This window comes from Morus notabilis, unplaced genomic scaffold (assembly GCF_000414095.1).
Source record: "Morus notabilis unplaced genomic scaffold, ASM41409v2 Scaffold1049, whole genome shotgun sequence".
NCBI lineage: Eukaryota > Viridiplantae > Streptophyta > Magnoliopsida > Rosales > Moraceae > Morus > Morus notabilis.
In genome coordinates, this window is record NW_010357589.1 from 143,047 (window position 1) to 156,048 (window position 13,002).

General features: G+C 31.3%; 2 protein-coding genes across 2 annotated transcripts; both read right to left on the reverse strand.

Annotated features, from left to right (window-relative positions):
- LOC21393317 (lignin-forming anionic peroxidase) lies at window positions 1-2,300 on the reverse strand. Its single transcript, XM_010090219.2, has 4 exons — window positions 2,046-2,300; window positions 1,681-1,872; window positions 892-1,057; window positions 1-542 (listed from the first exon to the last, which is right to left on the reverse strand). Exons 1-4 carry the CDS (start codon window positions 2,262-2,264, stop codon window positions 148-150), a joined length of 972 nt encoding a protein of 323 aa, XP_010088521.1. The 5' UTR covers window positions 2,265-2,300; the 3' UTR covers window positions 1-147.
- Window positions 2,301-5,407: 3,107 nt separating this feature from the next.
- On the reverse strand, window positions 5,408-10,647 carry LOC21393318 (tropinone reductase homolog At5g06060). The gene is made up of 5 exons (XM_010090220.2): window positions 10,555-10,647; window positions 10,170-10,380; window positions 9,545-9,764; window positions 8,930-9,036; window positions 5,408-5,760 (listed from the first exon to the last, which is right to left on the reverse strand). The coding sequence occupies exons 1-5, from the start codon at window positions 10,629-10,631 to the stop codon at window positions 5,557-5,559; spliced, it is 819 nt and encodes a 272-aa protein (XP_010088522.1). The 5' UTR covers window positions 10,632-10,647; the 3' UTR covers window positions 5,408-5,556.
- Window positions 10,648-13,002: the final 2,355 nt, after the last annotated feature.

Consider the following 13,002-nt stretch of genomic DNA (forward strand, 5'->3'; position numbering starts at 1 on the left):
ATTAAAAGGATTTAAGTAGCAGAACGAGTCCAGACATTAAGCGTCAGGAATTTTATTACAAACACACTCAACTTTGACAGACTAAAAGCATAAAGAGGTATACACACATTTTGAATCAACGAATCAACTTAACCATTGGATTAAACTTTAGTTCACAGCTTTGCAAATCTTTCTTATCTCCCCAGCAGAACCCGTAAGAGGCTCAATATCCCCCATTTTAATCATGGCTGATGCGAAATCGGAGCTAAAGATTGAAGGGCTCTTGCTATACTCGGTAACAATATCCTTTGTTGGTGCTCCACTATAGAGGATTTGGTCTGACTGAAGAAGACCTTTTTTCTGAATCAAATTCTTGAAGTAGTTGTTGTCCAATTGGTTAGGTGTCACCAGATCAAGAGGTGCCAAAGTTGAGTTCTCCTTGGTCACATCGGCGGGGCAGCGACGTCTCCGAGTGCTGGCAAAACCAGCATCGATGTCACTTGTGTTGCTGTTCACTCTACCACGAAATGTCAGGCATCGAGCTTGTCCAATTGTATGTGAACCTACAATATATTAAACAGAGCCATGCTACGTATCAGATGAAAGTTTTAACCCTAGAACATAGTTATATATTTCTATTACTATTAAAATTTTTCTTCTAAGAATCGGACATAACTAAAACATTTTCTAAAAAAATTAGGCGTAAAAACCCGGGGCAACAATGTGTATATAGTTGATCCATCTGATCAAACTTGCTACTTTATATCAGGTTTTATTGCTCACGATGAATTTTATCTTAATTCCAACTATTATGATATCATGAGTATGTATTACTTTTGCTCGGTTAGTTTTATTTTTACTTTACTATATACAATGACCTAGTAACAAGTAACAATGGTAATTGCTACAAACCTGATAAGGCTACCATGTCTCTGGTGCTGAGACCCTTGCGATTAAATAGATTGATCAGAGTTTGAAGGTCATCTGTAAAATTCGGAAGATCACTCTGGGCTTGAGAGAGGCTTGCTGTAGTAGAATCTCTTCTCCCAAGTTTCACAGTCCAAGATGGACCACCCACCTGATGATCATATAACAATTTTTGAAACTTAGCGCTTTGAGAATCCGGTTGGTATTTGACTGAAAAACAATTGAAAAATAAGAAGAAGAACAAGAAGAAGAAGCTGAAAGTGTGTTTCCGGTGTGGGAGTGTTTATTGAATATTGAATGTTATATAAAAAAATTAACATATAGTAAACATCAGATGATGTCATCTAATTCTGAAAAAAAAAATATGATCCTTTGAAAATGATGTCAGCTTGACCAATTTTTGTAAAATTGAGTTATAAAGTGGTTGATGCATTCGGTTCGGCAAAAAAGAAAATAGGGAACTCGTTGAATTTTGAGTGGGGTATCCAGTACTGTAATTTTGTATGATTTTTTTTTTTTTTCTGGTTTATGTGTGTCATTACATTTTTTAGTAATATTTATATTCCATCAATTTTCGTCCTTTATATTCAATGATTTTGGCGGTTAAAATTTGAACCCCATTAATAGTTCCTTTCCATACTCTATAACAAATCTCTCTCTCTCTCTCTTTTCTTAGAGATTGTTTTACTAACTTTAATGTTTCAAGTCATGTTGTATATATAAAGTTTTACGTAAAATATTTGTTTGCATGTGTTATGTATATATACTACTCACAACAACTGATGCATCACGAGCTGCTACTGCAAGAATATCTGCACAAGAGACAACCCCAGGACATATGCTCTCCACTGCCGATTTCGCTTCTTCTACGACTTCGTAACCTCTTGCAGAATTCCTATTCTGACCTGCGCTCTGTTCGCTAACGATAGAGGCTGAATCCTCTAGTAAAATTGAAGCATCACAACCCTACAGCAAAAAATATACACACATACATAAAATAAATAAATAAATAGATAAAGCAAAAACAAGTAAAAAAAAAAAAAAAAAAAGTAAAAAAAAAAAAAAAAAAAAAAAAAAAAAAAAAAAAAAAAAAAGTAAAACCGGCAGCTTTAACATTTTTGTTTAAGCTGTAAAAATACCTGGACAAAGCAATCATGGAAATGAAGACGGATGAGTGAAGCTGCCATTCGACGTTCCGCCGAAATTGCCGATCGAATCGAAGTACGAATGGTGGAAAGAGCGTTTGGACAAGTGCTATTGTAAAAACTAGAAGAGAGCTGGGCTGAGCATATTCTTGTGCTGAAAAGCAACAATAATATAGCAACAGCACACGTCAAGTTTAAACCCAATAAACCCATTTATAAAACAGTTTCGTTTTTTGTTTTATAACTATGGAATACTATGTATCTTCTACACTTAATGCAAGAACTACTATGAGCACCAAGGAAACGAAATAACCAAATCAATGAGAAGGAATACTTGGAATATTTTGTCGTGAAGAAAATGAGATTAAAACACGGCCATTTATAGTAACATAATGACCCATACAAAATCATGATTTGCATATAGTTTAGTATCGACGCGGAGCTACTATGTTTACCAAGTCTGCTACAGTTGGCATGCACTAAGATTCATAAACGTCAATATTCTATTTATTATATTTTGGGATTGGTAAACCGTGTGTGTGTATATATATATATATATATATAGATATAAAGATATGATTTTTTATGGGTCATTAACGCGTACGTAGCCGCTATGTTTACGAAGTCTGCTTTTGATTGGCATGCATGAACTGACATACGTACTTCTTTTTTCTGTGGGGGGCTAAAAGTAAACAGTTGACAGATTTTTTAAAGCAAAAATTACACCGATGATGGCCCGACGATATAGGGAAGGCATAAAAGTCGTTTTCACTATTGCTTGCTTTGAACTTCTTTTGAATAGATAATTAAATTGAAGAAATGCATAAAAGTCAAAGAAAGGAACTTTCATGATATATATGCATAATAATATTCTAAAGCAGTCAAATAAACTAGACCAGCTGGCTCTCCTGATCATTAGAGGTAATAAAATTATAATTTATAATTACTTGTATGAATTGTTACACGTTGGACTAGTATAGTGTCATGCTATGTTTTGGTAGGAGGATAGAAAAGATAGAAAGGAAATAGAAATAAAATATCGGGAGAATGTAATAAATAATAGATTTATTAAATAGTAAATTTTAAAATTATTTAAAATAAATAATAGTTTACTTAGTAATTGAATCATTTATCGCGTAAAGGGTTCATCTTTTACTATTAAAAATATTTTTTTTAACGTAAGTTTTTTTTTACAACTAGTAAATAGATTTTTTCTTGTAAATAAAGATTTTTAAGATTTTTTAACACGTAAGTTATTTATTACCGGTTGTAAATGAATAATTTACACAGTACCACGTCAATTGCTATTTAACTTCAAATAGTTTTAAAATATGCTATTTACTTATTTTAGTTTTAAAAATCTACTTTTTACTACAATTTCTCCAAAATATGTAGGTTAAGGAAGTAAAGTGGTACAAGAGGGGTTTCCCTTGCTGTTGTTTGGTAAAAGAGAAAGAGAAGTGAAATATAAAAAATGTTGAATCTAGTATAGTTTACAATAATACCCAGATAAAAAATTAATGATGAGTGATTAGGGTAAAAAAAAAAAAAATAGTTATTTTTCATCCCACTTATTTGTTACATTTTTTTTGCCTCATTTTTTCTTTTTAAAGTTTGAAAGATTGGAAAATGTTGGACCAATTTACATTTTCCTTTCTTGCTATTTCTTCTCTATTAATTAACAATCTAAGATTCTCTTTCTCTCTCTAAATTTCTTCCTCTAATTTCTTTCCTCTCTTCTTTTTTTTTTTCCCCCCAATCTGCCAAATATTGGCTTTAGTCTTTTACTTTTGAGATTATTTCGTTCTTTTCCTCCATATTGGTATTTAGAGCGCAGCCCACGTTTTGTAACTATTCTCCTATCCAGCAATACTATGTCTATAATGCACAATTCGATTGCATGTCGCACATAAATTCTGGCGCTTTATACTGGGGTTGAGAAATTTGAACCTTGATTCTCAACATCGATGGTTATAAGTTTTGTTATCAATAGACGAATCTAGCATTGCAAATCTCAATTAAGTTAATACCTTCAGAAAAAATTGCACATCTTAATTAAGTTAATACCTTCAGAAAAAATTGCACATCTCAATTAGGTTAACACTGATCATTAAGTATCTAGATAAAACAATTCTCTAAATAACACATTATCTCATTACTAAAAGTTAATATTTGATGATGTCTATTTAACGCTGTTTTATAGAAAGATCTTCTAATGTACCCAAAAACAAAAGAAAATGCAGTAGAGAAATTTCCGTATTTCAAAAATCTATCTTTTAATGTCAAAAATTTTGAAAATAAAATCTTTTGTTTCAAATTTTCTTTTTCTTTTTATAATTTCGAGCATTCCTTTTCATTTTCCATCTCTCTAATTTACAACCTCGCTCTAACTCCTTCCCCTCCCAAACATAAAAATTTTTCTCCTAAATTCCACTTTCATCTCTTCCAGACTCCCCACTCCCTTAACCCGCTACTGGTGCTGCCTGTATGACAATGCCCACCGTTGCCGCCATGGCCTTGTCACCTGGTAGGATAATGTGCTTTTTAAAACAACTTTTATTTTGACATTAAGACATTATTTTGTAAAGTATTTATATGCAGGTATTTTATTTTAATAAAAGCATGTTTTTATTTATGATTTATTGTGTAGTGATACATCATGTTCCAATGCTTATAAAATAATCCTTTGTTTATGCATTATATTAAGAACAATACACGAGAAGATATAATCTTAAGTATAAAAGCATAAAATTGAGCAGTTCATCAACCGGTAAATAAAGTTAGACACTTTATTCTAATAAGGTTGGCATGTTGTCTATTATTAAATTTGTTGGATGACTAATCCAGGTTGTATATAAAGGTGGTATAGAATAGACAGATTTATGTTTTGAGAATACATATTGAACACGATTACAATAGAATACTATGTTACTTGATATAAATGATCATATCCGAGGAATTACTGTCTGTAATAGAGAGTACTTAAATGTCAAATATATGCGTTGAGATTTGAGATTTCTAAATTAGATTTTATTTCAGACTTTCCTTCAAATACTATTTTCTATTTGTAAAACGCGTCACTTTTAACTTTTTCAAACAAATTCCATTATTTACGAATAGATTTATAAAAATGTCACTCCTTTCTTTACCTGATGCGCGTAGATCTCTGTTTTTGTTTTTGTTTTACCTCCAAAGAAACCACGTTTCCTTGTTAATCTGTTGCCTTGAAACAAAATGTACATTTCTTTTTCTTATAAGATCAAACCGCTCCTCTAAAGCGAAAAAGAAAATTCTTTAAAAAAAAAGTTAGATGCTTTATATATATTCTCAATCTCAACAAAACTGCTTCATGTTCCGGCTGCATCAAAACTCACCCTTTATTTTATTTTATTTTATTTTTAATTGCCGATTAACAGCTAGCAAGATTCTTTGGCATGTAATTATCAGTAGAAAGAATTAAGCAGCAGCAAATTATTATGGATGGCCACAAGATCACAAATAAGGACTAGGGCCTTTCGGCAACGTTTGGTGGGATAAAGGAACCATTAACTGTGAACCCTCCGTCAACACATATGATCTGTCCAGTTATGTAAGTGGCTGCGGGCAGGCAGAGGAATCCAACCAACGAAGAAACATCGTCTGGCTCTGCAATGCGCCCAATAGGTGTTCGAGAAATGGCAGCCTCCACGAACTTCTCATTGCTCAGAAACTGCAAAAAAGACATTGATAACACGCATATACATACGGGATGTTCTCAAAGTGTAATTAGTACACTAAAAAAATAACTGCTAGTATAACTCTTTCTGTCACTTTTTTATCACTTTTTGTATTCGCTTATCGCCAAAGAGTCAACCTCGTGGTTGGAGGGTGCGCCATGCGGCGAGATGGAGGTTTCATTGGAGTGTACTAATGAAACATGTTCATGGTTGAGATTAAATTTCCTTGTGTTTTGAGGTCAATCGTGTCAACATTAGCATGTAATTCATTTGGAATACAATTATACTTAAAAACAAAATAAAGAAATCTAACATCCATTCTATTAACAGGGAATTGCCAAAAGTGATAGAATTGACTTTTTCCCCTTATTAATACATAGTAGTGGCTCACCATTCTATCATTTTTTATTTTGTAAATAAGAAGATTAATAAATTTTCCTTTCTCATTAGTCATTACACATGGGAAAATAGTAAAAAATAGGCCAATATGAAAAGCTTAAGAAAGTATATAGGCCAATTTTTAGTTATAGAAATTAATAGGCCATAACTTGTCAAGTTATGATTCATAACCAGATAAGTTATGGACAAACTTGTCAAGTTATGGTTCATAGCCAGACAAGTTATAGACAATTATGGACAACAACTTGTCAAGTTATGATTCATAACCAGACAAGTTATGGACGAAAATAGTAATTTGACCTATTTATTAATTTATGTAAACTATTGACCTATTAATTTTAATTCATCTCAAATTTTGGCTTATTTCTCTCTTTGTTTTGCCATGGAGAGATATTGGGCATCCGAGGCCCAAGCCCAACTCTTCTCTCCCCAGCTCACAAGTTCCCAACTCATCTATGGCCTATGGATCCACTCGTGAGAGATCTGATCATGCCGAACAACAAGGGAGAAGGAGGGAAAAAGTCAAGATTTAAAGGAAATTAAAATTAAGGAGAAAGAAAAAAATAGGCTAAGACTTGAGATGAATTAAAATTAATAGGCCAATAGTTTACATAAGTTAATAAATAGGTCAAATTACTGTTTTCATCCATAACTAGTCTGATTATGAATCATAACTTGACAAGTTATTATCCATAATTATCTATAACTTGTCTGGCTATGAACCATAACTTGACAAGTTTATTCATAACTTATTTACTTATGAACCATAACTTGACAAGTTATGACCTATTAATTTCTATAACTAAAAATTAGCCTATATACTTTCTTAAGTTTTTCATATTGGCATATTTTCTACTATTTCCCTTAAAATTAATAAGTCAAAATTTTAGAAAAGTCAGTAAATAGAGCAATTTGAGATAAATATGAATTTATAATCACGTGAATTTTTAAAAATCCCCAATCAAAACTTTATTTTCTGTCGTACTCGTCTCTTTTTCTGTCATACTCGTATCTCTCTTCGTGCTCTTTAATGTGGTAAATCTGGAATTTACGTGATAAATTTAGGATTTACCTAGATAACTTAACTTGAAGCCTTATAATGAAAAGGCTGTAAATTGTGATGACAAATTCAGGATTTACGTAGTAAATTCAGAATTTACTAAGATCACTTGAAATCTTATAAGGAAAAGATTTTCAACTTTAATGATAAACTAGATTTACCAATATAACTTCACTTAAAACCTTATAAGGAAAAGGTTATCAACTTTAATGGTAAATTCGGAATTTACATGGTAAATCTAAGATTTACCAAGTTAACTTCACTTGGAACCTTATGATGAAAGGACTGTAAATTGTGATGGTAAATTCAGAATTTACGGAAAATGACAAATTAAGCTGGTAAACTCAGGATTGCCTAATAATTTCTATAAGCTAGTAAATTGACTATGTACTTGTATAACTTTTAAATCTTGACTTATTTTCTACAATTACATTGGCAGAATTGTATTCCAAATCAAGGAAATTGTTGGAACAGCTACTTTGGGTCAACCCCATTAATTAAAAGCAAGAAAATATCCACGCTGCAACATTTTATGACTTTCTTGCTTTTAATTAAATTAATACAAATGGTATTATCCATTACATCATCAAAAAGACAGCTTTCTGATCTTTAACTAACGCAAGTAGGGGTCTCAGTCGGTAATTCCATTTTATTTTCACGTTAGTAGTCATATAATAAATGGTTTTCAAAGGTTGGAAAAAATTAGCGGCCTGGATAAAAGTTGATCCTCGAATAAATAAATAAATAAACTTTAAATGTTCTGAGGAGTAGGGCTGTTAGAAATCACCCCGAACCCGATGAACTCGGTCGAGCCGAGCCGACCCTACTCGAAAATCACGAGTTTCTAATTTTTTATTTAATTTTTAGTTTGAATTATACCTAACCCGCACTGCGCGGGTAGGGGCACGGGGTGGGGTTACATGAACCCGAGGTAACCCTACCCGGCCGAACATGTTCAAAGTAGGTAAAACAATGTTCAACACTTCAAATTCTTACTTTCATAAGTTTATGGACTTTATGCTTTTAAACTGTTAACTTATTTATGTTTTGGATTCACGATTTGTGTAAAAAATGCTTGTATGCCATAGTTGTTGAATTATGACATTCTTTATTTATATTGGAAGTGTTTGATTTCAAAGTGAGTGTTTTAATTGTTCACCTTGCATTTAGACCCCCTATTGAAGGAAAAACATGTTCTGTTTGATAATGATTTCTTATGTAACAAGCACAGATTAATTGACTAAAAAGTGATCATGTGGTCCTTGAGATCACTCTTGCTTTATGCATATTGTGATATGAGTTATTAGTCTTTATATTTTATTATGCCGCAATTTTGTTGTGTAATTATTTACTACAATAGTATTTGCATATATCATTTATTGCTCATTTACTACAATAGTATTTTATCATTTATTTGCATATAAGAGCCTCTTAGATTAAAATTGATGAAGTCATAGATTAAAATTGATTTTCACCAACCCGAGTAACCCGACCCTACCCGAGGTCACCCGAAAGGTTGCGGGTTTGTAGACTTAAGAGAGTGTCGCGGCCCAAAATTTTCTCAATCCGCACTAGTCGGGTAGGCTCAATTTTCCGGCTCAACCCTACTCTACCCGGCCGATTTACACCCCTACTGAGGAGGATAATATGTATATGTGTGAGAGAAATTAGAGAGAGAGAGATTACGAGGGAAGAAATGTTACATGCTCAATTAGAGGGGTTCTGGTAACCCAAGGTACAACGCAATTGCTTCTTATGCTGTCCTTTCCCCATTCGCATGCCAAGTATCTTGTCAATTGGTTGACCGCAGCTGCAAATTATTCAGTAAACGTTTAGTTTATGAATTTAAAATTATTTTCATTTTATGTATATTTTTTATGAAAAAAAAAATACCGTAAAAAATTATAAACGAACACAAAAAATAAACATCTCTTAATTTTTCCGTAAAAAAAATGAAAATCAGAAGTCCAATTTTGTTTCTGGGAACTAGAATTTTTAAAATGGATTGGGCCACGACACAAAAATAATGGGTCATGGTGCTGCTACACGGTATGATGACACGTTTATGACTAAATTAAATGAAGAAAATTTGCTACAGTAACTACTTAATAAAATAAAGTTAACAAAATATATATTTTTTAATTTATGAAAACGACCACTCAATCGTTATTTTTTTTTTTTTTTTTTTTTTAAAAGGGGTGGTTTTTTTTTTTTTTTTTTTTTTTTTAAAAGTGGTTGTTTTTTATCGTTTTGTAGTCATTTTACTAATAATAAATTTATTAATATATAAGTCGTTTTTATCATGATACTTAATTTACCTTTGGCCGCGGCATATATGGATCCGGTATTTAGTGATATCAAACCAGCAATAGAGGAGATAAAAACAATGGAGGCTCCTCCTGAAGCAGCTTTAAGAAGAGGATGAGCAAGTTGGCACATGTTGTAAGCAGATTCGAAATTTGTGTTCATGAGAAATGAGATATCTCCCGCTGTGGACTCCAATGTCGGTTTCCATATGTTGGTTCCCACATTGTTTATCTACAATAAAGACGTATTATAAGTGCAAATAAGTCCAGTTAATGTTTTCAATAGAAAATTGGAGCTTTATTTTCAATAGAATTTTGATGTTAAATTTCAAAATTTTCAACTTTTATAAGATGAGAAGGAAAAATGTTGAAAATGAACTTTGAAATACTAGCATATATTTCAGTACACACAACTTTTAATTAGAACCTAAGTTGAAGCCTCTGCTACCAACCAAAGATTAAAATAAAAAAAAAATAAAAAAACTAGGATGTTCATTAAAAGAACCCAAAAAAAAAAAAAAAAAAAAAAAAAAAAGAAAAAAATGGTTTTTGCGAGATAAACATGAAATTTTAATGCAAATCCCAACAAGTAAAGTAAGGAATTAGAAGAGAAATATTGGAACTAAGAATATTGTACAAGGATGTTAAGTTTGCCATTGAAATGAGAGGAAACTTTAGCTGCTAACTCTTTGCGATCTGCCCCGGACGATGCTAAATCACAAACGGAACCGAACACTTGAAATCCTTTCTTTTCCCACTCTCGTAATCGCTCTTCAAGTTGGGCTTCGTTTCTAGAGCATGTGTACACACTTGCCCCTAATCCTGCCAATTCCTCCACAACAGCGTACCTAATTATATATTAACCACAAGTAATAAATTAACAAACATAAGAAAAAGTTATATCCATCAAGCAATGCAAGCAAATATATATATATATATATATATGGTTTTTGCAAAACAAATAAATAAAAATAGAGATTAAATGAAAGAAATTAGAAAAGAAAGAAAGAAAGAAAGAGAACCCTATTCCTCTAGTTCCACCAGTGACAAGAGCAGTCATCCCCTGGAGGGACCATTTTTGTTCTCTTATTCTAGCCATTCTCTCTCTCTCTCTCTCTCTCTCTGTTATTTTAGTTTTTTTTTTTTTTTTTTTTTTTTTTTTAAAAAAAAATTATTTAATTTCTATTGAGCACAATTAGTTGTCATTGTGATTGTGCTAGTGATCATTCATCTGTATATATAATGGTAGATGTAGGGCTTCAGGTTGGGCGGCAGCCGGCAGGCGGCTAATGGGCAGGAGATCACATAAATGCATGTTTTTGATTATGCCACCGTCTGCCTGACTGTGATCATGAAAGTTTTGTGGTATTTACTGCGTACGTAAGACTAAAGACTAGACCAAAGATAAAAAGACTTCTGCTTCCCCAGTCGTATCATGTTGGCTTAGTGGCAAGTTGGCAACTGAGATGCAGAAAAATAAATGCTCCCCCAAATTATTGTATTCGTAACTTAAGAACTTTATATAATTATATGGTTCTAAATATAGTCTATTCGTAATTTTACAGCTGCCATCATAAGATAAGACGTTAAGTTTTGAATTTCCCACTTTTAAATTTATATATAAAAAAAACATTATATTATTTATTGAGACTTTATCTCTTTTAAGTATTTTATTAAGCACTAAAAACTCAATATCAATATTAACGATACATGCTCCGATTCTGGAGTCAATCGAACCCTATATGGTTCTTCAATTTAACCAACAAATCTGGTCAACGCGGAGAAAGCGGACTACCTAGCTAGGTGGTGCCACATTCAGTCGAATTCTATAGGTCGACAATTCAAATTGTTCAGCAGCCTGCCAATTTGGTGTCAATTTAGGAGAGCAATATTGGATTTGGTTTCAAATCAACGCCAATAAACCCTATAGTTAAATTCATATGGTATTGCCTGATCGATCAAATTTCTTGGTGCCTGTCCATTTTACAGTTAAATTGAGCAACTCTGATATTATCAACTTATGAATTGGGAGTAAAAGTGACAATAAACAATAATATGTGGTTCTTAGTGCGTAACAAAAGAATTCGGGAGGCAAAGTGTCAATTAATAGTATTACAGGGTCCTTAGGGCATAAAATCTAATTCGGGGAGCAAAAAAGGAGTAAATGCCAATTCTTAGTTAGAAAATAAACAAAATGGATTGAAAATATCGTATTTTTGGCTAAAATAATAATTTGATGGAAAATGGATAGCTTTTTGTTAGAGTGTGAACACAAATACTCTAATAATAGGACCAATTTTTCAGCATAAAATGTTCATATTAGTATGATTTGACAATTAAGCACTATACAAATAAATAAATGTTCAATAAATTAATAACCTTGTTTAAATAATAAAATATTCTAGTTTTAAGTTGAGCCAATGTACTAAATTAATAATCTCGCTAAATGCATAAGATAATAATTTTTTTTTTGACTTCCTTTATAGCCCAATGAAAATATAAATTAATGATTAATCAAATACAAGAAATAACATATAGCATTCTTCATATTAACAACTTTTTTTTTCTTCAAGGTATTAAATTTGAAAAATAAGTACATAAATTTTATGTCTATATATGCATTTGTTACCATTCTATGTACAATGTACACACATTAATTTTTGGACTTCTATGTATATGTATATAACATTTATTATATAAAATAACTTTTAAAATTCTATATATAAACATATTAATTTTGACTACATCCACTTTTTTTATAATTTTTTTTATAAATCATACATAAATTTTAGTCAAAAGAATAATACATGTATCAAAATGACACATATTATTAAAATATAAAATTCTTATTAAATTAAGAAATATTTATTTACCGATAAATTATAAATTATTCATTTATCAATAAATTAATAATCTCGCTAAAATAATATTTTTTCTTAGTCCCAATAATATTATGTTATAGAGGTTTTATTGTATTCTACTAATAAGATACTTTTTTACACCATAATCTCAACATTGTATACGTTTTTGGACGAAAAAATGTTAGAGAATAATAATTTTCAATATCTAACTTTAATTGCGGATTCTGTAATATATAGCAGGTTTTATTAACTTGAGGTTGTAAATAGCATACTTATTTCAGTTAGAAAGTAGCAGATTCATAAAAATATTTATTTATGTAGCAAGGGTTTTCATATAATATGACATAAATGTTGATTTTAAAGATCATGTTACCAGATATGTCTTTATGGTTTATTTTTGGACATGTTTCTTATATGGTTAGTTTTTGTTTTATGTAATCTCTTTTTCTGCACATAATATTCCGCATATTTACTTTCTTTTTTGGCTCTAATTGATTGTCTGTAATCAATTATTTTATTTATTTTTATTTAGGCGTTTTCTAATTTGCTGATTTCCCTCCTCTTTTGGTTTTGAATTTAGTCGTGGTCTGTTTTGTTTGATGGACATGG